We start from the raw sequence: 27,233 nt of genomic DNA on the forward strand, positions 1-27,233 counted from the left end.
CGAAGTCTCCGCTCGGTGGAATGTTCTGGGACAGAGAAAGGGTCGCTGACGCCAGCCGCGGTGAGGATGGGCTTTGAAACCTCGAGGCCGAGGGAGAGGCCAGACCCGAAAGGCCACGCCGTGTGTGACCCCCGCCTCCGCGAAGCGTCCAGACGGGCAAACCCGTGGACACGGGAGAGAGCCAAGGGTGCCAGGGGCTGGGTCGGGGGTTCCCTCGGGGTGACAGGGCGGACGGACTCAGACAGGGCTGGTGGCTGACAACGCAGTGCATAGCTCAACGCCACAACGTGTGCGGCGTGAGGGTGAGGGCGGGGACGGCTTGCGTGGCTCGTGTCCCACCTGAGGAAGGACCTCTCCCCCAGCCTCCGCTGTCCTCTGCACCGAGCGCCTCCAGCAACCCTGTGGCGTTCTGCTGTGACACATCGCACGAGTGGCTCGCTACCGACATCCTGTTTCCCCTCGAGGGTAAGGGGCCCAGGCAAACGCCCTCCCTCATTCTTTTTCTTTTTTTTTTAACGTGTATTTATTTTTGAGACAGAGAGAGACAGAGCATGAACAGGGTAGGGCCAGAGAGAGGGGGACACACAGAATCTGAAACAGGCTCCAGGCTCTGAGCTGTCAGCATAGAGCTCGACGCGGGGCTCGAACTCACAGACCGCGAGACCACGACCTGAGCTGAAGTCAGATGTTTAACCAACTGAGCCACCCAGGCGCCCCCCTCCCTCATTCCTTGTAGAAAGCGAGGACTCGGCGGGCCGCTTTCTGTCAGAGCCCGCCTGCGTCCAACACGCCTACCCTAGGGAACACCGCAGCCTGGCCCGGCCCGCCTTAGACATGCTCCGAACACGGACGGGAGCCTCCGGGTGGGCACAGTCACCCACCACAAAGCCAAGCCTGTTTTATAACGAGGTGTTGACGGTCGCGTGTAATTGACTGAATCCTGTACCGCCAGTGACAAACGGGACGGCCGCGTGGGTGCAGGCGGCGGTCCGGGAGCTGCGGCCGCTGCCCAGCATCACGAGAGAGGACGGGGACACGGCGAAGGCAATATTCCAAGCACGATTCCTGCTGAAGGTACACTGCTTCCACCCCGTCGCAAAGTCGGACACTATCAAGCTGAACCATCCTGTCAGGGATCGCCTATACGTTTTTTATTTCTTGTTTGCCTCCCCGGAAAGTCAGCCCCTCGAGAGCAGGGGACCCTGTCCATCCCGTTCAACACCACGTCCGCAGCACCTTGCGCTGAGGAGACACTTGAGACCGAGGTGAGAACAAGCGAGAGAATGAACGGATGGACACGCAAACACCTCCTGGAAGACGAAGGGAGAGATGCCAGGCCTGGTGTAGCTTCCCCGAGGCCACTATGCACTCGGCCCAAAGTGCATCCGGGCTGAGCAGGGAGCAGAGTAAAAGGCACAGCCCGAAGACGACATAAAGACAAGGCTCTGTGGTTCTTATCCAACAACGTGCATCAGAAGCGACAGGGGGCTTAAAGTCATATGGAAGCCTGGGTACCATCCCTGGGAGATGTGCTTAAGAAGCCACAGCAGGAACGGAACAGCCAGGATTCTAATTTTTTTTTTCATTTTTGTTTTTCATTTATTTAATTTTTGAGAGACAGAGTGCAAGCAGGGGAGGGGCAGAGAGAGAGAGAGAGAGAGAGAGAGAGAGAGAGATGCAGAATCCGAAGCAGGCTCCGGGCTCCCAGCTGTCAGCACAGAGCCCGACGGGGGGCTCGAACTCACAAACCGTGAGACCTTGACCGGAGCCAAAGTTGGACGCTTAACCGACTAAACCACCCAGGTGCCCCTGGACAGCCAGGATTTTAAAAGCCACGCAGGGGGGGATTTCAGAGGTACAACCTCAACTGAGAGCCACTCACGCTTCCCGTGGCAAGGTCTGCCGTATGCCCACGCATCCGTGTTTGCTCGCTTCAACCCTACGATATTCCTGAAGGCCGTGCTATCAGCCTCTCCACGTGACAGAGGCAGAAACAGACCCAGACACGCTAAGAGGCGGGCCCAAGGTCGCACAGACACTAGACCTCACCCACCCCTACTTCGGGCACTGAAACGGCGGACAGAGCACGGTTATCGGACTTTGGGCACCACCGCTGACTACAAACAAGGAACGCTGCTACAGGCCAGGGCACTGGCATCCGCAGGGACTGAGAGCAGGCAGCAGGACACGAGGCTGGGGCAGGTGGTGGCAGAGGGCGCAGCTCTCCGGGCCCCCCCCCCCCCCCCCCGCCAGGCATGGGCCGAGCGTCCCACACACACGGACAGCTCGAGAGCATCGGGTTTCAGTGCCGTCTCGAAACCGAAGCCGTGAGTCACGAACACCAAAGGGCCAATGGCGTTCAGTCTGTGCGGAAGCCCTATTTCCTCACAACACGGCAGCACATGTGTGGAAAATGGGTAAATAAGGGGCGTCCGGGGGGCTCGGTCAGTTAAGCGTTTGACCCTTGATTTCAGCTCAGGCCCCGATGGTTGGTGGGTTCGAGCCCCACACTGGGCTTTGGGACTCTCTCTCGCCCCCATGAGTACGCTCTCTTTCTCTCAAGATAAATAAACTTTAAAAAATAAATAAAATGGGTAAATAAAGCTTAATTACTCAAAGGAGACAAATGTAGTCACCTGGAAAATTTGTTATGTAAAACACCTCAAACCCTACCAATAGCACATAATTCAATGTCACTTTTTACCAAAATTCAGATTTACCAAAAACCTAATTAATTAGAAGACTAACCGCAGTGTCTCCTTACTAAGAAAACCCCTAGTGGGGCACCTGGGTGGCTCAGTCAGTTGAGCGTCCGACTTCAGCTCAGGTCATGATCTCACAGTCCGTGAGTTCGAGCCCCGCGTCGGGCTCTGTGCTGACGGCTCGAAGCCTGGAGCCTGTTTCGGATTCTGTGTCTCCCTCTCTCTGACCCTCCCCCGTTCATGCTCTGTCTCTCTCTGTCTCAAAAATAAATAAAAACATTAAAAAAAATTTTTTTAACTTTATTTTAAAAGAAAAAGATTGTAGCTGTAGTTCCCTCACCAACTGTCCAGGTGACTCTGAGCTGGTTACTTAGTATTACGTGTCTCAATTTCTCCCCTAAAACATCATCACACGACCGTCCCCTCCCCTTCCCAGGGATAAGAAAAAGTCAATAAAGGTCTTTTTTTTTTTTTTTTAAAGAGAGAGCACACAAGTGGGGGACGTGGGGGAGAGGGGGAGACAGAGAATCCCAAGCAGGCTCCACACTCAGCACGGAGCCCGCCGTGGGGCTCAATCCCACGTCCCTGGGTCATGACCTGGGCCAAAATCAAGAGTCAGACACTTAACCAACTGGGCCACCCAGGCGCCCCTCAACTGAAGTCTTAATGACGTCGGAAAGGTGCCAAGAGCGGCCACTACAGAAAACAGTATGGAGGTTCCTCAGAAAAGTAAACATAGGGGGCGCCCGCGTAGCTCGGTCGGTTAAGCATCTGACTCTTGATCGCGGCTCGGGTCATGATCTCACAGCTCATGGGTTCAAGCCCAGCAACGGGCTCTGCACCTACCTGGGATTCTGTCTCTCCGTCCCTCTGTCCCTGTGTCTCCCACTTGTGCTCTCTCTCTCTTGCTCTCTCAAAGTAAATAAATAAACATAAAAAATTTAAAAAAGCGGGGAGGGGCTGTACCTGGGTGGCTCAGTCGGTTACGTGTCTGACTTCGGCTCAGGTCATGATCTCATGGCTTGTGGGTTCGAGCCCCACGTCGGGCTCTGGGCTGACAGCTCAGAGCCTGGAGCCTGCTTCAGATTCTGTCTCCCTCTTTCTCTGCTCCTCCCCTGCTCACACTGTCTCTCTCACTCTTTCTCAAAAATAAAGATTTAAAAAAGTATTTTTTAATTAAAAAAAAGAAAATTAAACGCCGAATCACCACATGATCCACTTCTGGATGTATATCCAAGAGAATCCAAAGCGGGACCTCGGGGAGCTATTTACACACCCATGTTCATTGTAGCCTTCCTCCCGACAGCCAGGACGTGGGAGCACCCCAAGGGCCCACTCACAGAGCAACGGACAAACAAAATGTGAGGCATCCCTACAAGGAAATATTATGCAGCCGTAAAGAAGAAGGAAATCCCATCACACCTGACTACCTGGCTGGACTTTGAGCTTAGGATTCTCTCTCGCTCTCTCTCTGCCCCTCCCCTGCTCTCTATCTCAAAACGAAAAAATAAATCTGAATCCTTCTTTAAAAATGGTAAAATGGTACACTTAACGTTACGCGGTTTTTTGCCACAATAAAAAAGGGAGGAGGAAAAAAGGTGCCAAGACACTGGAGACACACACTGCAGTCTGTGAATGTTTCAGAGCGTCTCTGACCACGCGGCCCTCTGGGTGGGTGGCCCCGAGGGCACTAAAGGAGGAAAATCCTGGAAACCAATTTGACAGTCAACTTCATATATTGAAAAAAAAAAAATAAAAATAAAAACAAAAATAAAATAGGTTAAAATAAGTAAATAAATAAAGGAGGAAAACCCAAGTCGCTGTCGGGACTCACTCGCAGCATAGAGGGCGACTTTGTCGTTCTCCTCGTGGCGCAGGAGGTTTTCCGCATAGTTTAGCCGGCTGCCTCTGAACCACTCAGGGACGTCCGCGATCCCTTTTGAGGTGTCCACAACCTACAGGAGAGGACGGCAAACGCGCACGATGAGATCCACACGGGAATAAACAAAAGACACTCTGCTTCCCAGGAAGCCTGCTAACCCGGCCCAAAGCATCATCAAATCGTTCCGTAGACTGAACACCGAACTGGCCTACAGACTTGAAACTGAAAAGAGATCAGCGCCCTCTAGGTAACTGGGAAGAAGTTACACACCAAAGTTGCCAAGAGAGGTAATCTTAAGCGTTCTCACCACAAAGAGAAAGCAGGCGAGATGGTGGGCGTGTTAATTTCCACAATGTATCCGTACAGCAAATCATCACGCTGGACGCTTTAAATATATACAGTTTCATTGTTAATTATTCCTCAATAAAGTTGGAAAAAAAAGAGGGACAGTCAGGTCAAGCATCCGACTTCGGCTCAGGTCATGATCTCACAGTTTGTGAGTTCGAGCCCCGCGTCGGGCTCTGTGCTGACGGCTCGGAGCCTGGAGCCTGCTTCAGATTCTGCATCTCCCTCTCTCTCTGCCCCTCCCCTGCTTGCACTCTGTCTCCCTCAAAAATAAATAAACGTTAAAAAAAAATTTTTTTTAGGAAATTCATGCCAAAGGGAAAACAGCATCCCCAGTAACGTACTCTTTCAACAAATACTTACGAAGCACCTACTTTATGAGAGCCGCTGACAAAAAGGGAATAAGACAGATGTGGCACCTGCCGAATGTCCCAGGCTCCGACCAGACACACGGAAAACCAGGAGATGGCGATGGCATGCGCCTGCCCCTCCCACAATTTCCCCGACCCGGGTCCCTCACCTCCTTCCTCGAAGGGCTCAAACCTCGACTTTCCTCCCCAAGTGCCGACAGATGAATCTTTCAGGATGGTTCACCCCACCATCAAACCCGATAAATTAAACTTTGAGGAACAGGAGACCCCCTTTCCCCAGATATTCACTGACTGACAGCATAAGGAGTCGTAAAGGTCCCTAAACTCCAGGCTTAAGAAACGATAAACCTCATGGCGTAAATGGATTTAATAGCACCACGAACTGGGCACTAAAATGGTGAAGGTGGTAAATTTTGTGGCGTGTATCTTACCACGGTTAAAAATTTTTTAATAAAATAAAAACGAAACGATGTCCTGCCACGTAGGGTGGCCCACGTTGCCAGGACGGGGCCTGGGGTCCACGCATCATGGAGTCTAGAACGCACGCTCTCCGTGGAATCTGTGACCTCAACCCAACTTTCTGCCAACTCTCTAGAACAATGATTTTCTCCCCATTGGTGTGAGGCTTGGAAAGAAGATAGGACTCAGTGTCCCCAAAAACAAACACTTCATTTTGGACCACAACCACAAGAAGACAGTGTGTGTGCAAAGTGTCTACTCACCTCATCATACATGCGGGAGGAGATGATTCCACTGAATTTCCAGAACTTGGCCCAGAAGTCTGAATAGGATTCAACCGACCAGTGGTATAAGTCATCATAATTTTCTAAAAAGAAAACAAAACGGCACATAGCTCAAGTAACGCTTCGAAAGCCTTAGCAGTTCAGCAAGGAGATGGCCACACCTAAGGAGTCACAGGTTTGTCAGAGGCACCTGATGGGAAACGGTCTGGGGGTGGTGGCGTATCCTAACTTTCACCAGAGCAAACCTACCACCGCTGGCCCCTAACACGAACAAAAGCATGAGGCGGTGACTTCATACCCTGACTGGCAGTGCCTGAGAACATGGGCTCCGGAGCCAGAAGGCCTGACTTCAAATCCCGCCTTGGCCACGTGCTAGCCCTGTGACCCTGTGGAAGCTACTTAAGCACGCCGTATCTCGGTCTCCCCATCTGTCAAGTGGAGACGGTTCACGGCACCCCCTCTTCGTGGGGCTGTTGGGAGAACTCAAACGAACCCAGGCACGAGATGCTAGAACGGGGCCTTGGACATAGCCGGAGCTACGTTAAGCCTGCTATTATACCACGCAAAATGAGGAAAGCCCCATCTGACAGATTTGAGGTCCCAGAAATGCGACCAGAAGCTCGGTGATGACCTCACATGCGGGTAACAGTGTTGGGGGCGGGGGGAGGCGACTCAGACTTTGGAACAGGCAAAGCGTGTGCATCTGAACAGAGACTCCGTACGTGAGTAGATACATCCCCCTGTCTCTTTTCTACGCAAACGGAAGCAGGTTCTTCACACCAGGTTCTGATCCTGAGACCCTGGGCAAGTCCCTTGCCCTCACTGGGCGTTTTCAATCTCCACGTATTCCCAGCAGGCTACACGTTCCCATGCTGGTGCTCCTGGGACAGACCGGCAGAAAGGTGCCCAGCAGGTGTCAGGAAGAGGAAAACGGGGCATGAGGCAATGGCCAGGCTGAAATCTCTCAGTGCCATCAAGGCCTAAGGGTCTTCACTGCTCCCAGTCCTGGGGGGGCACGGAGGGGGGGACACAATGATCCCTGCCCGTCGGCAATGCCCCTTCCCACTGAGGCGTCCAGAACTGTCCTCGGGCACACGGGACTCTGGAGCGGGAGGAAGAGACGTGTCCGGAGAGCAGGGCAGGCTGCGGGAGGCAGGGCGGCCCTGGCAGCAAGGGCAGGCCGGGGACGCCGGGGGGAAGCCTAGAGCCCAGGCGAAGAACAGGGAGTGAGTGGTACAGCGTCCCCTCTGCAGCGGAGCGGAGAAGGATCCCCCGGATGAGGAGGGGAGAGTCAGCACAGAGGCCACACAGCGAGCAGGGACCAGGGGCTTTAGAGCAGTTCGGGTTCGTGGCAGTGAGGCCTCCCCCCCCCCCCCCCCCCACCGCCCGCCCCCTGCCTCCAAGCCCCGGGAGGCCTGCCCTCCAGTCCCGCCCCATTGACTCAAGCCAGGGGCCACAGACCAGGTCAACCAGGCATGTGGGGGGAAAAGCACCAGGGATGGCCTGTCTGGAACTCTGGGGCCGGCCCTGACTCTGGAGACCATGCGTGGGGACCTGAGGGAGGCCACTGTGCCTCTCTGGGCTCAGTGTCCTTACAGGTCACCTGGAAATTGACTGAAGAAGAGCACGGATCCTCCCGTGACAGTGGGGAGTTAACCCTGCGCTCCGGGCTGGGCTGGATGGCTGCGTCCGAGTCTCGGCCCTGCCACTTACTGCACAGGGACCCTGGGCAAGCTGTGCCACCTCTCTGAGCCTCGGCATTCTCACCTGCAAAATGGGGATAACAACAATGACCCCCGAGGACCAACAGAGCCTGGCTTCAAGACACAGGCTCCGGAGCTCAACCATCCGGGTCCAGGTCCTGCCACTTTCCGTGTGAGCTCAGACAAGTGAACAACCCTCTCTGGGCCTCACCGTCTCCTCCATAAGTCGTCCTCCGTGACTTGTCACGGTCACTGCGAAGACCGAACGAGTCAAAACACACAAAGCACTGAGAGACCACAGCTTGGCAGAGGGAAAGGACCTGGTGCGCCAGCCATCGTCGTCCCTGCCCGTCACCTCGCAGGAGCAGGACACGCGGCAGGCTACCCGGCAGCGTGGGACGGGCTAGGACGTCGGGACAGGGCCATGCCAGCACAGGGACACGTTCATGAGTAGGAGACGCCGGGCTCGCGGGCCAGGAGGAGGGCAGCGCGGGCCCAGGGCGGTTCTGGCAGAGGGAGCCCCCGCCTGCCCACAGCGGGGAAGCTGGGCTAGTCCGCGGGGCCCCCGGTTCCGTTTCCTCCCGGGCCTTTCTGTTCGATGTCACGCCAGCCCTCACCAGTGGCCGAGGCTCCCAGCTCCGAGAGCTCCCCCAGGCCGACACAAGAGACAGACGGAGGCCCGACCCCGGGGCCTGCACCGAAAGCGAGCCCGTCGGCAAGCGAGGCTCTGGCAGCATCCGGAGGGAGGAAGATGCCACCCGCCTGCCGATGTGGGGGACGAGTGGTCTCGACGGCACCCTAACATGACAAGGGCCCCAGAGGACAGCAGGGGGACGCGTGCCTCTCGGGGGGAGCTCGTCCTCGTGGACGACCCAGCCAAGTCCTGAGGGACGAGTCATCAGCCGGGCCGGGCCCTGTGGCTTCTACCCACACCCCGCTCGCAGCCTGCACTCCCGAGGCCCAGATCGCCTACCACAGGCACGTCTGGTTCAGTCTGCACGACGTTCACAAAGAGGCCGAAGTAGCTGCCAACGTACTAAAATCCCAGTTTTCAAACGAAATGCGGGGTTTGCGCCTTCTCCTGAGAAACGAGAACGGCTGGCTGTGGCCGGCCAGGGGCTCCCGCCTCCGGCACTCACATCCCCATGCTGTCCCCGCCCCACGCGGGGCAGGGGCCTGTGTCCCCAACAGGATATTATGCAAATGACCAAGGGTGACTTCTGAGACTGGGTCCTAACAGCCACTGCAGCTCCTGCCTGGCTCTCCTGGGGCCCTAACCTAAGGCACCGTCACGCCACATAGCGACAAGCAGCTACAGAGCCGGGTGACAGCTGCCCCCCCCCACCCCCACCCCCCGCCCTCACCCACACGCGAGAGGCAACGTCACCCGGCAGACGGTCATGACTCTGGAAACAGACAACAGGCCCGCCACTCACGGCTGCAGCATCCCGACCAAGACCTGTGTTTGCCCACCCGGGAAATGGGTACCAGCACCCGCCGGGCCAGGGCTCCGCCCACTGAGAGCCGACTATCGCCCTTCCCTGCGTAGGCATCGGCTCTGAAAGTCACCCCCTCTTCCCGTCCACCCAGGAGAACTCGGACCAGCCTGCACCTCCGAGTCTCCGCTCACGATCGGACAGCCCAGCACACAGCGAACCGCTCGGGAGCCGACGGCGGGCCGTCCCTACTCTGACGCTCCCTTGGCACGCCCGTTCTGCACGAGCTCTCTCCCCCAGCCGCCCGTGAGCGGTTTGAGAGTCGGGACCAAGCCTTCCATTTGCGGGCAAAGGCCATCCCGGCCGCCCGAAGGCTGCCGTGATCTGCGGCTGTGGCACACAGAAAGGCACTCGGCACGGTCCACCGAAGGAGCGCGCACTTGAAAGCGGGTGTCGCTCCCCTGGTTCCGGAGGGCCGGTACCCGCGGCGTGCCTCCTGGGGTCTCTCACACGCACACATGCTGGGCTGCAGCCGCAGGCTGTCCACAGGACGTCTACAACCGTCCCCCCCCCTCCCGCCCCGAGGTCCACGCGGACGTGTGCGGAGTCCTCAGGTGAGGTCGGCTGGGAGCAGTCACAGGAACCAACCGACCCGCGGCCCTGGGAGTCGGAAAGAATACGGGACCCCGCCAAGGCCCCGCCCAACCTCACGCCAGCCCTGGGCTGGGCTCGTGGAGAGGCGGCCAGGCTGGAGAAGGCCGCCCTCCCGCCCACCCCTCCTCGGGGACTGAGCACAGCTGCAGCCACCCGAGAGGATGTGTCCCTTGCTCTCCCTGCACATGTGGGCACAGCACTCTGCTCAACACCGCGTGCCAGCTACACACAAAACACTGGGGGCGCAGAAGATACAAATTCAAGGCTATAGTCCTTAAAGCGATTAGAATGCTCACAAGTTAATGAAAAAGTGAGGCAGGATGGAAGTCCAAATTACACGCGCCTGGAGAGCGGAGGAGGAGAAAATGTTCGATGACAGTAATCAAAGAGGAGGAAACATCTGAGACGAATCTTAAAGCCCAGAAGTCCAGGGCCAGGCCTCTGGAAGGGCGAGAAGAGCAGGCTGGCTTAGCCATCAGGAGCAGAAGAGGACAAAAAGACAGACGCCAAGCTCTAAACCACCCCCAGACCAAGAGACGAACCCCACCGGGGCCAGCTCGTTGCCACCACGTGGGGATACAGGCCCAGAAACACAGGCCTTTAGGTTTTCAAAAGAAGATGGAAATTTCGCTTTTCCTGCGTGTCTCCCAGTGTGTGAGCCGCCCAAGTGAAGTCCTAAGTCCACGGCGCCAATCTGGCCCCGGGCACCCCCCTCCCCCCCCCACCAGCCCGGAGCAGGCCAACTGGGAGCACTTGCCAGTGCCCGGTGGTGTTTACACAGCAACCCGCAGGCCAGGTGCAAGTGACCGCTGGGCCGGATCACCTCCTGCCACCCTCGCACCACCACCCACTGACGCCGGCCCTCTCATCGTGCCCATTCTACAGACGGGGAAAGTCTGTAAAGAGGCTTGGGAAGATCAGCTGAGTTTCTCTTAATCACGCAGCCGGTAAATGGTGGAGCCAGTTCAGAATCCAGGCCGTCAGGTTAGATGGGTCTCACCCACGCACAACCCATGTGCGGCGGTTTCCTAGGGTGGCAGGGCTGGCTCGCCACGGGAGAGTTTGTTACTGCTGGCAGAGGAGACGCCGACGGGATGGAGGCGAGAACGCAGAACGATGTTCCACCCCCAGCTCTTTGGAGCCTCGTCTGTTCGCCCCAGCCCGACACACGGTCACTTACCAGCTACGCCCTGAAAGGCCCCGGAGGAATAAGCCACATCTGTCTCCAAGGTGCTCCCTGTCTAGTGTGCAGGAGAGAGGGGCGCGACAGGGCTGGGTCTGCCAAGGACAGGGGCTCAGCGGAAGCTAGGACACCCGTCGCGCCGTGGGGGACACGAAGCTGCCAGGCGGCCCTGTGTGCAATTCCACGGTCAACAAGGGGCCGTTGTGAACTCACAGCCAAGGAGTGAAAAGTCAGACCTGTGCTCCGGGAAAGCAAGCAGGGTGCACCGGAGGGAGGAAGGAGGAAAAGCAGGAAGCAGGAAACCCAGCCAACGTTCAGGGCAGAGGGAACAAGGGCCCCAGGAAAAGGGGGGCACGTGAGGAGGCAGCGACTCCCCTAGGCAGAGCAGGCCTCCGTGTCTGTGACAAGGACTGAGAACACGGATGTGATGCCACCAGCAAAAACACAGGAGCCTCAGAAGCCAGCTGAGCTGCAGGGAGGCCCAGGCCAGAGTGCTTCCGACCCAGGAAAAGGGCCTGGTGCGCCCAGCCCAAACCCAGCCAGGTGGTTTCTGAGAGCCGGGGTGGCGCCTGGATGGCAGGCCTGGGACTGGGTTCTGCTGGGGCCTGGGAATGCCAACAGGCGGAGAAGGAGTCCCGCCCTAACCCCAAAGGTTCCTCCCTGACCATCCTTCTCCCAGGAGCCTGAATGCCAGCCACACTGGCCTTTTAGTAAGGGGGGGGGGGGGGGGTTAGGACGAGACAGCAGGTGCTACTGGCTGGTGAGTGACCCCCACACACCCAGGAGAAGAGCCACAAGTCAGAAAGACCCTACATCGTACGTCTGGAAGGAAGCCCCCCCCCCCCACCAGGCCAGAGTGCAAGACCCCAGAGAACGCCTGGCCTAACGACGGATCTCTCAGTGCCCCCAGGTTCCAAGGCCGGGGGGCTGGGGGACCCTCCCAGGGACGCAGATGCCACAGTCAGGAGTCCCACCCCCCCCCGGAAAGGGGGTCCCCACTTCCAGGGGCTCCTCCAAGCCCCCCAAGAAGGAGACTGGAAATCAGGAGACACCTCCAACAGCTAGGAGGGGCCCTGCCAGGAACGCCCGGGAGAAGGGGGCGCCCCGGTCCCCAGGAGCGGGCCCCTCTCCGAGGGGGAGCCGGGTTTCTGGAGGGCCCTGGCCCCGGGGACGGGGTGGCCGGGGAGCCCCCGGGCCGCGCGCCCGCACTCACCCAGCGCCAGGCCGCAGGCAGCGCCCACGGCCGCCCGGAAGCGGTCCATCTGCGTGTTCTTCTTGCCGTCAGGCTCCCACATTACCTGGCACTCCAGGATCTCCTCCCCGCCGGCTCGCGGCTGCTTGGACATGGCTGCGGCGGGGGCTGCGCGGGGACGGGCACGGGGACGCGGAGCGGCACCGGGACCGGGCCGGGGGGGGGGGGGGGTCTGCAGGCGCGGCGGCGGGGTCCGAGGGCAGCTGCCTTGCGGCGGCGCGGCGGCGGGGTCCGAGGGCAGCTGCCGGGCGGCGGCGAGGACGGCGAGCGCGGCGCGACTGAGCGCGGCGCGGCCGCCGCCTGCGGGATCCCCGGCCGGCCCCGCCCCCCGGAGGGCCCGCCCCTCGCAGGCCACGCCCCCCCGCGTGTAACCCTCCGCGGGCGCCGAGCCTCGCAAAGGAGTACGCGCCGCCACGCCCAGCGGCCTCCGGGTCTCGAACCCGCGCGTGCTGTGGGTGGGGCTGCGCAGGCGCGTTGCCCCCGGGCTCCTAGTCCTCACCTGCGGCGGGAAGGGGTTGAAGCCGCGCGGGAGGGCAGAGGTCGTGGGCCGCTGGCTCGTTCTGTGTTCGTTCGGTCGCTATTGATTGGTTCCTCCTGCAGATATTGACCGAGCGCCCGCTGGGCACCAGGCACGGAGCGGGGCTTTGCGGTTACAGCAGCGAATGGAGCAAAGTTCCTGCCCTGTGTCAACAGAAGGGGGGGCGGGGAATATATCACATTACGTCATACATAACATACTGTAGACGGTAGAACACATAGTGTACCAATGAGTGTCGTCTAGATGATAAGTATACGGTTATTCGTATAATACAAAGTATTAAGTACTATGGAAAGAAACAAAGCAGGGAAGGCTAGAGAGCACTGGTGGAGGAGTGTTTCTATTTCAATGGGGTTGTCAGGGGGTCCCTGGGTGGCTCAGTAGGTTGAGCATCGGACTCTTGGTTCCGCTCAGGTCGTGATCTGGCGGTTTCATGGGTTTGAGTCCCACGTGGGGCTCTGCGCTGGCAGCGTGGAGCCTGCTTGGGATTCTCTCCGTCTCCCTCTCTGCCTCTGCCCCACCCCGAATCACGCTGTCTCCAAGTAAACAAATAAATAAATAGGGTTGTCAGGGAAGGGCCCTTGAAAAGGTGACCACTACCGTTGACTTGAAGCAGGTGAGGGAGTAATGAGCTATTCAGTCTCTGGGGGGAAAGTTTCCAGGCAGCGATGACAGCACGTGCTAAGGCCCTGAGGTAGGAGTGCCGGGTGGGGTTAGAGAGCTACTCGAGTGCCCGGTGTTTTTCTTTGACTTGAGAGATCTGGGGTAGGAGACAAAGTCAATGGAGAGGGGGCAGCACAGGTGGCTCCTGGAGACCACTGAGGCCTGGCTTTTACCACGGGCGAGACGAGACCGCTGGGAAGAGGGACATGTTGAGCTGAGGGGCTGCTGAGCTGAGACCAGTCTTCAGGGAGCAAGTATATAGGCAGGAAACCAGTTAGGATGATGCTGAGACAGATGATGGTGACTGAGCCAGGTGGCAGGTGTGGAAATGGAGAGACAGATGGGACCTGGGACATACTTTGAAGGTTTATTTCTTGGACTCCTTCCTGTATGCTGGTTAGCACGGTGCGAGGGACCTCACCATACTCCTTGTAATTTATTCTCGCAGCAACCCAGTCAGCCTCCCCCGGGCACAATTTTTTTGCAGTGTTGCAGCTTGATGAAGCAGCCGCACCACTAAATCATAAACAGCTTGCATCTCTCAAGCACCGCAAAGAAACATAGGTTCTAATTTAAAACAGGGTGCGCGGGGGCGCCTGGGTGGCTCGGTCGGTTAAGCGTCGGCTTTGGCTCAGGTCATGATCTCGTGGTTCGTGGTTTTAAGCCGGCATATCAGCTTCTGTGCTGTCAGCATGGAGCCTGCTTCAGACCCTCTGTCCCACCCCCTCGGCCCCTCCCGCCCTCCCTGTCTCTCTCTCTTAAAAATAAACATTTAATAATAATAATAAAACAGGATGCTTGCTATAGAAACATGACTTCCAGACTAGCCACCTCCCCTGACCTCCAAGTTGTAGGGCCAGCTCTGGCTCTTTGCATTATCCCCTTTGTGAAGGCGTGAGTTCATCTTGACCCCGAAGGAGGTTAATCTTTGAAGGATGCATATAATTCATGTTGCTTTCCTTTGACACTGGAATGCAAATCCCACAGAAGCAAAATCTTTGTTTCACTGGTTCCCCTGGGTTCCCTGGGGTCCCGGAGCCTGATCCATAGTAGTGGCTCAAGAAACAGTCGTTCAGAAATGCCTGGTGTGTGCTGTGGGCTAGGCAAGAGGGTTCTGCTATGGAAGACCTCACTCACCTTCATGGGGCATGCAAATCGGAGTTTGACCAGGGGACTGGCCAATTCTCGCGGAGCAGGCAGACGGCTGGATTTCTACACCTGACAGCTGCCTGATTCATCCTTTCCTTTTTTTTTTTTTTTAATTAGAGAGAGAGAGCGAGAGCAGGAGAGGGGCAGAGAGAGGGAGGCACAGAATCCAAAGCAGGCTCCAGGCTCCGAGCTGTCTGCACAGAACCCGATGCGGGGCTCGAACTCACGAGCAGTGAGATCATGACCTGAGCCCAAGTCGGACGCTCAACCGACTGAGCCCCCCCCCCCCCAGGCTCCCCAATCACTTGATTCATTCTTAATCCCTTCAGCCTGGCCCACCCAACCAGACACAGCACCTGTAGGGGAACCCAAGGAAGAGGTAAAGTACAGCCAAAATAACCAGTGCCTTGTTGTCCCCCCTTTGTCATTCTTCCAGACATACGAACATCTGGAGGTGCCTTTTCGGGCCTCACCTTGCTGTGCCTTATCCTTCTGGACAAAATCAGAGAGGGGGACAAAGAAGAGGTTCCAGAAAGTTCTTCCCACTTAAAATGGGCACATGGCTAGAAGGACGCTTCTTGACCGAGAACCTTAAACTGTTGTCTGTGTGTAACCTTCCCCACGTCCCCTTGTACCTTTGCTTGTTTTGGACTCAAGGATCTAGATTGGTACTGCGCACACACCACACTTCCGATCTGTGCTTCCCCATCCTAGTCTAGGTTCTTCAAAGCTTTGTAACGGAATCCAGAAACCTACCAGGCCAGATGCATCAGAGGGCTGACCTCCCCACCACATATTTCGAATCCACGACCCTGCTGCTCCCTCACGTACAAGCCCGTCGGAGTTCCTGTCTATTTCTCCCACACTGCTGTGCAGTAAGTTAGGCTTTCCATCTTTCAAAACTGTCACTATTATAAGATGACCATTAACTAACGTAGGAAATTATGAAAACACACCGAGCCCTCTGGAATATGTTGAAAGCAGCTTCAAGGGAAAAAGCATGAGTATTCAGAACTAGCAAAGAGTTTTCCCAAGAAGGCCCCAAACTGATGGCCTGGAAGAGGAGCGGTCCCCACAGCTGGGGTACAAGTCAGGCTTATCCGAACGTCCACATGCTTTTGACGATATGGATCTCAGCTTTCTCCTCTCTTCTCAAAGCAAATTTCTTTGTACACACAGAATGCCATGATGAGGTGCAGCTGGTAAAGAGCCCAAAAGGTCCGTCCTCAGAAGGACAGCTGGGCAATAACGTGACAGGGACACAGACAGCTACCCACCTACCGGGAAGGTCACAAAATCCAACTCCCGAGTCTCTCCTGGGAGGACTGTGCCCAAGCCAAGGGGTTGAATCCTGACCTAAGCTGACGTTAGAAAGTTTCATCATGGGCACGAGGCGCCTGGGTGGCTCGGACGGTGGAGGGTCCAACTTCGGCTCAGGTCATGATCTCGCAGTTCGTCGGATCGAGCTGTGGGGCTCTGCGCTGACGTCCACCAAGGAGCCTGCTAGGCCTTCGCTCTTCCTCCCTTTCTCTCTACCCCTCCCCCACACGCACGCAGCACACATTCTCTCTCTCTCTCTCTCAAAATTAATAAACAAAAACAATTTAAAAAACACATCTGAAAGTAAAAAGTTAATCAGTGCCGACAAATCTCACTGGTTTGGTTATTCTACAATCAGTACCTTTCAACCCAAGCCAAACTTCACCCTCAGGAGACCAGCCTAAGCCAGAGAAAGAGGGAAGGACGGTGTTTACTCGCTAAAGGAGGTTTTGCCGTCGCGTTACTGTTTATTCCCCAGGGCAAGACACCACGGTAGGAACTGGGATGAGTTCATGGTGAGCATCTGTCACCTAAACCACCAGTGGGTTTAGGGAGATTACGAGAACGGATACTTTCTCTGAGTAAGTATGAGGTTGAATATCCGTCAGGTCCTTGTACAGAAGAAGCTGGCCACCACCCCCGGTAAATGTCTACCCCCAGGCATCAGTGCCCACACGGCTAAGCCAATCCCAGAGATCCTTCTGCTCCTTTGCCGGATTGGCTCACGGGCAGGCATATGACCGGCTTCCAGTGAGACCAAAGGGGCATATATGGGGGGTGGGGGTGCCCTCCCACACAGTTTCCTGGGGAGGAGCGAGGTCCCTCTGCAGGGGGCTGCGACAGGTGTTTCACAACCCCAAGAAACAGGGCCAGGGTGCAAGAAAACCCGCTAACAGAGGACGGCAGAGAGAAAGGGGGAAAGCCAAGTTCTCTCTCTGAGCTGCAGGGCAAGCCCGTGGCTAGCCCTGGGCGTCTGGCTGAATCAATAGTAACTGTCCTCACGGATTAATCCCCGGGGGAGTGGAGTCATCGCAGCTTGCTGCCAGAAGCATTCTACCTGAACGATCGCCAAAAGTCACTCCCCTTGCCCTCTCCCCCCGGAGGGGTTCCTGCTCACTTTGGTACATTCAGTACCCGCGTGGGATGGCCTAGAACGCCTGACGCAAAGATGGGCAGCCATCAGTAACAACTAGGATGGGTCGGATCCCCAAGGTAGTATCCCTCTATCACAACCTGAAGATGTCCCACCTTAGGGAAACAAAAGTGAAGCATCCAACCCAGGGCCGATCTTTGGGAGGAACCTTCGAGAGACCGGATATAGCAAGTGCAAAGGCCCTGAGGCACGTTTGGCACAAATGGGAATGACTAATGCAGGACCTTGGGAGTCCGCAGGGTGAGGACTATGGGCTTTATTTAAAGTGTGATTAGAAGCCTTTTGGAAAGTTTTGAGTAGGAGGGAGATATGATGTATATTTTGAAAGCATTATTCTAGCTGCTGTGTGGTAATAGAGTGAGTGGGGCTGAGCTTGGAGTGGGATAGAGGGAAATATTGCAAAGGTTCACATGGGATATCATGGTGGCTTAACTAGGGTGGAAGCGTGGGGGATAATGAGAAGGGGAGATATACATATTGAGAGAGAGAGAGAGAGGTGTTAATATACCTGTTTGTGAATATAAGCTTAGATAGAGATACATTTTTTCAAGAAGGGGGAGAAGCAGAGAGAGAGAATCTAAAGCAGACTCTACACTCAGCACGGAGCCCAACGTGAGGCTCGATCCCACAACCGAGATCATGATCTGAGCCAGAATCAAAAGTTGGGTGCTTAACTGACTGCACCACCCGGGCACCCTGAGATACATCTTTAAATATTTATCGATACATAGAGATACTTTGGAAGATACACCAAGGGCATAGGGTGCTGGAGTAGACATCAGGTGGCAGGGCGTGGGGGCCAGACGATTTGAGAACAACTTCTCGCATAGAATTAACTCTCCCCAAGTCATGGCCAAAGGAGTGAGGTGTAGGACTTGATGGAGAGAAGGCCAGAAGGGACCAGAAGCTGACCTATTTCCATCGCCTGCAGCCCCTAGCATAGCCTCTCCCAGGCTGGTCCAGGAGAAAAGTGAAGGGTGAGTCCAAACGGAGACTCAGCCGAGTTCCTTGGGTTCATCAGGCAAAAGGGTTGTTAGAGGATTTATTTTTCTGGCGTCTGTCGTGAGGTTGCCTCAAACATCCCCCTCCACCCACAGGGCTGTGGAAATCGGACGGATGCCAGCTACCAAGGGCCAAATGTGCCTGAAGTGGTGTCCCAAAGTTCAACCTCTCCGCCTCCTCTCCAGCCACAGGAGAAAGCAGAGGGGGGAAAGGTGGCCACAATCCAAGAGAAGGGATACACAGGCGGTGGGACAGTCACCCAGTGAATACTACGCAGCAGTGAAAAGGCATGATCTACAGAAACGCCAGCACAATGAACCTCGAAACATGACGTTGAGCAAAAAGATCAAGGCTGAGAAGCGTATAGACTTTTACAGGAAGGGAAAAAGCAGCAAAACCCAAAACGTCTGGCTGAGGAACACATACCTGTTAGAGAAACATAAGGAAAGGCAAAGAAAGGCTGTACGACATTCAGGGCACTGGTTTCTTCCAAGAGAAGAAGATGAATTTAGGGAGAGGCTCCCAAGACACTGGGTCACAGGAACACGGTGCACACTTAGTATTCTTCAAACTGTACACACACACTATATTCAGACTTCTTGTACGGTCATACTTGTCCCAATTAAAAGCAAAATAGGGCTACCCGAGTTTGCAACAAAAGCCGGGACACTGAAAAAAAAAAAGTAAAATAGGGGTGCCTGGGTGGCCCAGTTAGTTAAGCATCCGACTTCAGCTCAGGTCATAGTCTCACGGTCTGTGAGTTCGAGCCCCGCATCGGGCTCTGTGCTGACAGCTCAGAGCCTGGAGCCTGCTTCAGATTCTGTGTCTCCCTCGCTCTCTGCCCCTCCCCCGCTCATGCTCTGTAACTCTCTCTCTCTCTCTCAAAAATAAATTAATGTCAAAAATTGGTTTGTTTTTTTTTTAAGTAAAATAAAAGCAGGGCCTTAAAACTCTGATAACATCAATGACTGTTTTACTTCGCCAAGCCTGGATGGAAAAATTGTAAACAAACTCAGAATCTGTCAGCAGGAGAAAGGCCAGTAAAGTGCAGTCCAGTCCACATCTTGCAATACTGTATACATCAGCGAAAAGCAGTAGGATTGACCCACAAAGAGCATCATTCTCGAAGACATTGTTCAGGAGGAAAAGCAAGTTGGAGAATAATATCTACAGATGTAGAACAATACATGTAAAATACCATTTGTGTTAAAAAAAATTTCTTCTTTGGCATACTTAATAATATATATTTTCTACCCATTAATGTACATGTAGGAAAAAAAAACTGGAAAGATATTGTAGGGGGTTGAGTGATGCCCTCCCTCCCCCCCCCCACAAGGTCCACCCGAAACCTGTAAACATGACCTTATTTGGAAAAAGCATCGTTGCAGATGTAATTAAGGCAAAGATCTGGAGATGAGATCATTCTAGATTACCCTCATAGCCCCCAAATCTAACGACAAGTGTCTTTATAACAAACACACAGAGGAGACACGAGGGAGGAGGTCATGTGACAATGGAGGGAGACTGGAGGGACCCAGCCACAAGCCAAGGAATGCTAGCAGCCCCAGGAGCCGGACAAGCCAAGGAGGACATCTTCCCTGGAGACTTCAGGGGGAGCACAGCCCTGCCCACAGCTTCCAGAACTGCGCGAGAATAAGTGTTTGTGGGTTCAAGTCAGCTACCAGGCTTGTAGTAATATATTAGGGCAGCCCCAGGAGACTGATACAGACGTTCATTACCCTACAAACAGTGGTTACCTCTGGGGAGGGAAGGCGGGACCCTGTGGTCCTGTCTGTCGTGTCTCCATTTTTCTGTAAGGGGGATGACTTCCTGGCAGTGTTAACACTTAGTAGCTTTGGGGGCACCGGGCTGGCTCAGTTGGTGGAACTGGCCAACTCTTGATCTCAGGTCAAGAGTCGTGAGTTCTAAGCCCCATGTTGGGCGTAGAGTTTACTCAAAAGCTCTGCCTTTGGGGCGCCTGGGGGGCTCAGTCTGTTAAGCGTTTGACTCTTGATTTCAGCTCAGGTCGTGATCTCATCCTTGGGGAGTTCGAGCCCCACAAGGGGCTCTGCACTGACAGCGCGGAACCTGCTTGGGATTCTCTCTTTCTCCCTCTCTCTGCCCCTCCTCTCCTCGAGCTCTTTCTCTCTCTCTTTTTTTTTTTTTTTTTTTTTTTTTTTTTTTTTTTGAGAGAGAGAGCGAGCACGAGCAGAGGAGGGGCAGAAAGAGAGAGAGAGAGAGAGGGACACACAGAATCCGAAACGGGCTCCAGGCCGCTCCAGGCCCTGTGCTGTCAGCACAGAGCAACACGTGGGGCTCGAACCCTGGAGCTCAGGACCGGAGCCGAAGTCCGACGCTTAACCGACGGAGCCACCCAGGCGCCCCTCTTCTTAGTGTATTCTTTAGGATGTCACGGGAGAGTGAGTATTTACGGGAGGGGTCCCGGGAAGCAAGGGAAAAAACCCTGCGGACGAGGCTGCCCCGCGCTGCTCGGTTCCCTCCCACTTGGCGCGCCCCCGGCCCGGCCCCGCCCCGCGTTCCCAACGCTCCAGCGGCTCGCGCCCGCCCGCGGAAGGATCCGGGCCACCGGCCTCACCACACACGGCACGCACTCTGATTGGCTGGCGGAGAGCTGGCCTCACATCAGCCCAGGCGGCCGCGCGGCGGCGGGGCGGCCTGGGAGCCAGCCAATCGCAAGACGCTCCGGTGCATGGGTTGCTCCTCTCAGCCAATCCAAAAGGAGAGCCGGAAAAGGGCGCGCCCAATCGGAGCCGGGCAGGTGGGCGGAGTCACCCTTCGACCGTGAAGGCCGACCGCTGTCACCTTGACAACCCGGCGGGTCCCCGGGCGAGTCCGTGGGGTCCGCCGGCTTGTCTCCCCTCCGGCCCGCAAGTGGCCCCCGACTCACAGCCTCCGGCTCCGCTGCCGTGGGGCCGACGGGAGATTCGCGTGCGAAGCGTCTGGCACACGTTTATGTTCGCATGGCCGTATTCTGATGTGTGTGCTGGGGCGCCAGCCTGCGAGACTCGGGCACGTGGGGGATCGGAGGGAACCGGACCAAATCTATGGGGAAAGGCGAACCAAATCCTCGGATAACTCACGTGCCTAATACTCGCTTGCACTCTAAATGCTTCTTTTAAATGCTCCCATTCGCTAAGGCAAAGCTTTCAGGTAACGCCAATTATTTCAATATGTACAGTGTTGCAATCAGTACACAGTGCCTTGCTTTGTGCAAACGCAGAGGAAAATTTCAGGACTTCTCAAAGGTTTTAATTCACTGCACACTTAACCTCAGAGGGTGTAGGGTTCAAGTTGTCAAGTTGGGTGATGGGTATGGTGAACCCCCAGAACTGTGGGTGCAATCTCTCAAAACTATGGAGAGAGAGAGATCATCATTCTTAGAGTCTCTTGAGTTCTGAACGTCTCACTTGAAATATTTGTAAGGGTGGGAGCCAGAGCCAAGTGAAATAAATATTAAGAAGTATCTAACTACGACTGGAAACCCTAAAATAGAACGGGAGAGGAATGGGACGCTCCAATCAGATAATCCTAGAAATGAAAATGTAATTGAACCTGCGGTTCAATCACAACCTTCAGGTTGTGGATAGGCCGCATAAATGCTACATTTCCTTTGACGTCACTTTCTCCATTCTATTCACCCAGATGTTTTCTCAACATACAGCCGTGTCTAGAGTAATAGGTACAGTTCATATATGAATTCTCAGCTGTCAAAAAACAGCTCTATTAAGATTTTTTTTAGTCTTTTTATTTTTTAATTTTTGTTTTGTTTTAGAGAGAAAGAGTGCGAGCGGGGGAGGGGCAGAGGTAGAGAGAGAGAATCCCAAGCAGGTTCCATCCTCAGCGTGGAGCCTGACCCAGGGCTTGATCCCACTAGCCTGGGATCATGACCTGAGCTGCAATCAAGAGTCTGGCCCTCAACCAATGGAGCCACTCAGACGCCCCTTAAATTTTTATTTTTAAGTAATCTTTCCTCCCAATGTGGGGCTTGAACTTATAACCCTGAGATCAAAAGTGGCATGCTCCACTGACTGAGGCAGCCAGGTGCCCCCCAAACCAACTCTTTTTAATGATGGTATTATTTTCCCACGATCCCTATCAATGGAGATCTGCAATTGATGAAGTTTTGGGGTGATGGCGGGGTGGTCTGGAGACAATGGCCAGGAAAGAATTCTTGAAGATGTGTTTGGTGCAAAAACAAATGATTTCATGATTTTATGAAAGCACGGGGACAGGACCCGCGGGCAGGAAGAGCTGCACTGGGGTCGTGACAGGAACTGATTATATATCCTCTTGTTGGTAGGGGGTCAGGCATAGAGTAAGTCTCTAAGGAATTTTGGAAGCAAGGTTTCCAGGACCTTGGGGGGCCAGCTGTTGCTACACAAATGCCAATGATTGTCGTTTAGTAAAACCTCAGTCACGAGACCCTTCCGATGTGTATCAGGGGCCATGAGCTTGGAGGATGATTGCCCGCGTATGTCTTGGGGCCGTTGAGATAAAGGAAGTTTCCAAAGGACTTTTTATCCGTGAGAGTAGACTTACGGGTTCCCAGGGGGGGTCAGGACGATGTTAAGCCAAGATTCTCCTTTGCCCCCAGCAAGGCGTCCTCATCAGGACGGCTGAGCTCCCAGAGGGAGGTCAGTCTGCCGGTTTCCAGGACTCGTCAGTGGGCTGCAGGCCGTAAGGGGATGTAATTTCTCATTTGCCTTAGTTTCCCACATCACCATGGCCGGGACGTACCCCCCTTCCCTTTGTCCTTGGGTAGCCAGGAGTGTCTGAGGAACATCACACACGTCCCACCTGGGGGCGGGGGGCTGTTAGCCTGCACTTTGCCCTCAGCCCACCCCACACTCCCTCATCCCAATCATTGAACTAAAACACTTTGAGAAAAACTTTGACACAGGAAAAAATAAAAAAAAAGAGAGAGTTCAGAATTCATTGTCATAATGTCATAATGTAGGTAACATCTTAGCACTGGCGATGAAAACGTCATGTCGGCACTGATGGGAGTTTCTCTGACTTTTATCTAGGCTGGAAGCCGGTGTGATTCTTTCTTTAGGCTCCACAGTCTCACTCCAACTGGTTTGACTGTTTGGATGCGGAGCAGACATTGTATCATGAGCTAACCACTTCGTAACTGTTTCCTTTGCTAATTCCGTGAGTATCCAGTTCCGTGGGCCATAATTTACAGTTTCCCAAGGAGTATGTTTTATGATTTAATCAAGTTCCAGTCGACTCAATAGCAGACTTCCAATACTGAAGTGTGGATTTAAGAACGAAAATGTAATTCAGCAGTGATCGGGAGTAAGTATTGGACGTTACGTTTTTAGAGACGGTGAGGATACATGTCGTAGCTGGCTGAGAGCGAATAGGGCCACACACCTTTGCCGCAAGACAGACAAAATCTTTCTGAAGGGTAGCCCAAATCCCTAGGCCGGAAGGAAATTGCCCCCCCTTAAGGAGCCATAGGATTGAATACCAGCTAGGACAAAGAATGTGTTTGGAAAACAAAAGACAGGGGCACCCGGGTGGCTCAGTCGGTGAAGCGTCCGGCTTCAGCTCAGGTCACGATCTCGCGGTCTGTGAGTTCGATCCCCGCGTCGGGCTCTGTGCTGACAGCTCAGAGCCTGGAGCCTGCTTCCGATTCTGTCTCCCTCTGCCCCTCCCCCGTTCATGCTCTGTCTCTCTCTGTCTCAAAAATAAAATAAACATTAAAAGAAAAAGACAAAACGAGCTTATCCATTAGACTAATGCCCATTTTCATTCAGTCGCCACAACCTTGGTTTTAAATTTTCAACACCAGTGGAAAGATGGAATGAAATTCGCAGCCCAGTTCCTAGGCAAAAAGCTAGAGGTGAAACTGATTGCTTAATGTCATATTGTATATACCGTGTTACATTGTATAATGTTACGTTGTGTTATAAGTTATACTGGGTCATTTGTACAATAATGCCGTACTGTTATTACATAATAATGCTATGTTGTCTTATCACATAATCATGTTATACGATGATGTTAGGTTGTATCATTATATAATAATGTTATATTGTGCCATGTTGTGTAATTAGGTTCTGTGATATTATATGTTACATTGTGTTGTATAATGATGTTATATAGCATCATATTTGCGCCGAGTACAACAACTTGCATCAAAGTCATAGAAACACGGGGCCCCTGGTGGCTCAGTCGGTTGGGCGTCCGACTTCAGCTCAGGTCATGATCTCACAGCTCGTGAGTTCAAGCCCCGCGTCGGGCTCTGTGCCAACAACTCAGAGCCCGGAGCCTGCTTCAGATTCTGTGTCTCCCTCTCTCTCTGCCCCTCCCCTGCTCATGCTCTGTCCCTCTCTGTCTCAGAAATAACTATAAAAAACATCAAAAAAAAAAAAAAGTCATAGAAACACATGGGGACTTAGGCTAAGTCAGTCAATTTAGGAAGTGTGGCTGTTGGTCAATACGGAAACGGTTAAATAAATTATGGCCTATCCACAAAATGGCCTTTCATAGCCAAAGAATGGGGCAGCTGGCTCAGCTATATGCACACAAATACCAGGTTCCAGAAATGCTCAGACAATATGCTGTGATTTGTGTTAAAGAATGGTGTATTTATATATCTTCGTGCAGACACTGGCTACCCCTAGCAGGAGTCACAAGAAACTGGTTACAGGTGTCCCCTTAGGGGAGGAAACCGCGGTGGTGGGGAGATGGGGCAGGGGCGAGGTTTGGTGTTCACCAAACAGAGAGACGGCTGTCATCCATAAACCAGGAAACGGGGCCTGGGCTGAGAGGCTGACAGCAACGGGCCTGATGCGGGACTCAGACCCATGAACTGCGAGATCACGACCTGAGCCTAAGTCAGATGCCCAACCGACTGAGCCACCCAGGCACCCCAGAAAACGGGAACATCTAGCGAGAAGAGTGGCAGTGTTCCACGCACCTCCTAATCTGTAATATCTGACTTAAGGACCACTGGGTTCCTCCTGCCCGTGTCGCCGTTCATCAGTTGTGATGTCGTATCTCATAGTCTCTGGAAAACCCCGTTGCACAGTCGTGAAAGAATAAAGTGGAGAATGCAAACGACTAATTATTAATAGTATTTTATGTAGCTGGAGGAACCCAGACCACAACGTGAGAGCCACAGGACTATCCAAATGAATGAAGAACATTTCTAAGCCTCCAAGGGTTCCTTCATGCAAAAAAAAAAAAAAAAAAAAAAAAAAAAAAAAAATTATATAGATGTATCTTTATATATGCATGTGGGGGTAACATTCAAATAATTGTACCTAATTCACACAGGGTGTTCTAAGCAATACGGGGAAAGGATCTGAACACAAAGGAAGGTAATTTTGCAGTCTTTTTTTTTTTTTTAGTTTATTTATTTTTGAGAGAGAGAGACAGACAGACTGAGCGCAAGCAGGGGAGGGGCAGAGAGAGACACACACACAGAATCCGAAGCAGGCTCCAGGCTCCGAGCTGTCAGCACAGAGCCCGACGCGGGGCTCAAACTCATAAATTGCGAGATCGTGACCTGAGCTGAAGTCCGACACTTAAGCAACTGAGCCACTCAGGTGCCCCAAGATAGCAAGATTCTTAATTAATTGTTTATAATGTTTATTTTTGAGAGAGAGAGAGGGAGAGAACGCACGCTGGGGAGGGACAGAGAGAGAGGGAGACACAGAATCCGAAGCAGGCTCCAGACTCTAAGCCATCAGCACAGAGCCCAATGCAGGGCTCAATGTCACAAACTGCGAATCATGACCTGAGTTGACGTCGGTCACTTAACCAACTGTGCCACCCAGGCGCCCCATAAGGCTTAACTTTTTTAAACCTCAATAAGCCGTAAAACAAATATTATTTATCCTTGTTCCCGGCTGTCACCCTTTGGAATAGAAAAGGTGGTTATTTCAGTTTTTTGATTGCCAGGCTTTGTAGTCATTATCTCATTAGGGTCGCCAATAGCTCTGTTGATACAGGTTCAAAAAATAATAATAATAATAAAAATACCCATGAGAGGTACAGCTTCCCAGCAGGGAGATCCCAAAGCAGGTGACGGGACTTCTGACGCAAGGGACATAGCCTGCAAGGCTGGGCGCCCACCCAGGTTCCCCGAGCTGTAAGCATTTGACCTTGGGAGATGTTCTTTAACTTCTCCGAGCCTAGGTGTTCTCATTTTATTACCCACATAATCCCTTCTTAGCAGAGTGGCTGTGTAATTCCAACAAGCTGGGGCAGGTACAGGGGAGCTGACCCACAGAAGGCTCTTAGCTCACACTGATGGCTGTCATTTATGGGGGCTTACGGCCACCGCCCCTCCCTCATCACCTCCCACGTCAACCTGCGGCGCTCTTGGTCCTGAAAACTCATCTAAAGGAAAATTGTTTCTCTGCTCTCAACGCTCTGACAGCAAACAGTTTTCCCTCTCACTAAGCAATTCTGAGACCAGTTACCCAGAACCAGTGCAGACCCCACAGGTTAAGAGCTGAGTCCCACGAAACCATCCCCGGCCTTCAGATGTCAATCCCAAGTTCGCCCCCCCGCCCAGGGTTGCCCTCACTTCTGTCCGACTTGGTGACAAATCAGGTTCATGACTGCCTCCTTGGAGTCAATAAATTGCTAGAATCAGGCTCACCGAACTCAGGGAAACACTATTTACTATTACTGGTTGACTATGCTTTAATTAGTGATGGCCAGCTTCCAGGGTGCCTGGGTGGCTCCATTGTTAAGCGTCTGGCTCTTGATTTCAGCTCAGGTCATGATCTCGCCGTTTGTGGGTTCGAGCCCCGCGTCGGGCTCTGTGCTGACAGCTTGGAGCCTGCTTGGGATTCTGTGTCTCCCTCTCTCTGCCCCTCTCCTGCTCACACTGTCTCTCTCTCTCTCCCAAAAATAAATAAACATTAAAAAAAATTAAAAAAAAAAAAAAAGAAAATACCACCCATACGAAGTGTCAGTGGGGTCGTGGAGGAACTGGGGTTCTCATACAGAGCTGGTGAAAGCGTGGGTACAACCACCTCAGAAAACACTTTTTCGGGAAACTAAACGTACGCCTGTTACACGATCTAGCCGTTGCACTCCCAAGTATTCACGTAAGACAAACGAAACACAATGTGGATACAAAGATTCGT

General features: G+C 53.8%; 1 protein-coding gene across 1 annotated transcript in view; it reads right to left on the bottom strand.

Annotated features, from left to right (window-relative positions):
- The window catches only part of AACS (acetoacetyl-CoA synthetase), a 35,106-nt gene extending 22,670 nt beyond the window's left edge, over nucleotides 1-12,436 (bottom strand). Inside the window, exons 1-3 of the mRNA XM_053901918.1 lie at nucleotides 12,233-12,436; nucleotides 6,023-6,126; nucleotides 4,537-4,657 (exon numbers count right to left, since the gene is read on the bottom strand). Of these exons, the coding sequence (XP_053757893.1) occupies nucleotides 4,537-4,657; nucleotides 6,023-6,126; nucleotides 12,233-12,365 (358 nt within the window). The 5' untranslated portion in view covers nucleotides 12,366-12,436. The remainder of the gene's footprint in view (nucleotides 1-4,536; nucleotides 4,658-6,022; nucleotides 6,127-12,232) is intronic.
- Nucleotides 12,437-27,233: the final 14,797 nt, after the last annotated feature.

This window comes from Panthera pardus, unplaced genomic scaffold (assembly GCF_024362965.1).
Source record: "Panthera pardus isolate Hobbes unplaced genomic scaffold, ASM2436296v1 HiC_scaffold_15, whole genome shotgun sequence".
Taxonomy (NCBI): Eukaryota; Metazoa; Chordata; class Mammalia; order Carnivora; family Felidae; genus Panthera; species Panthera pardus.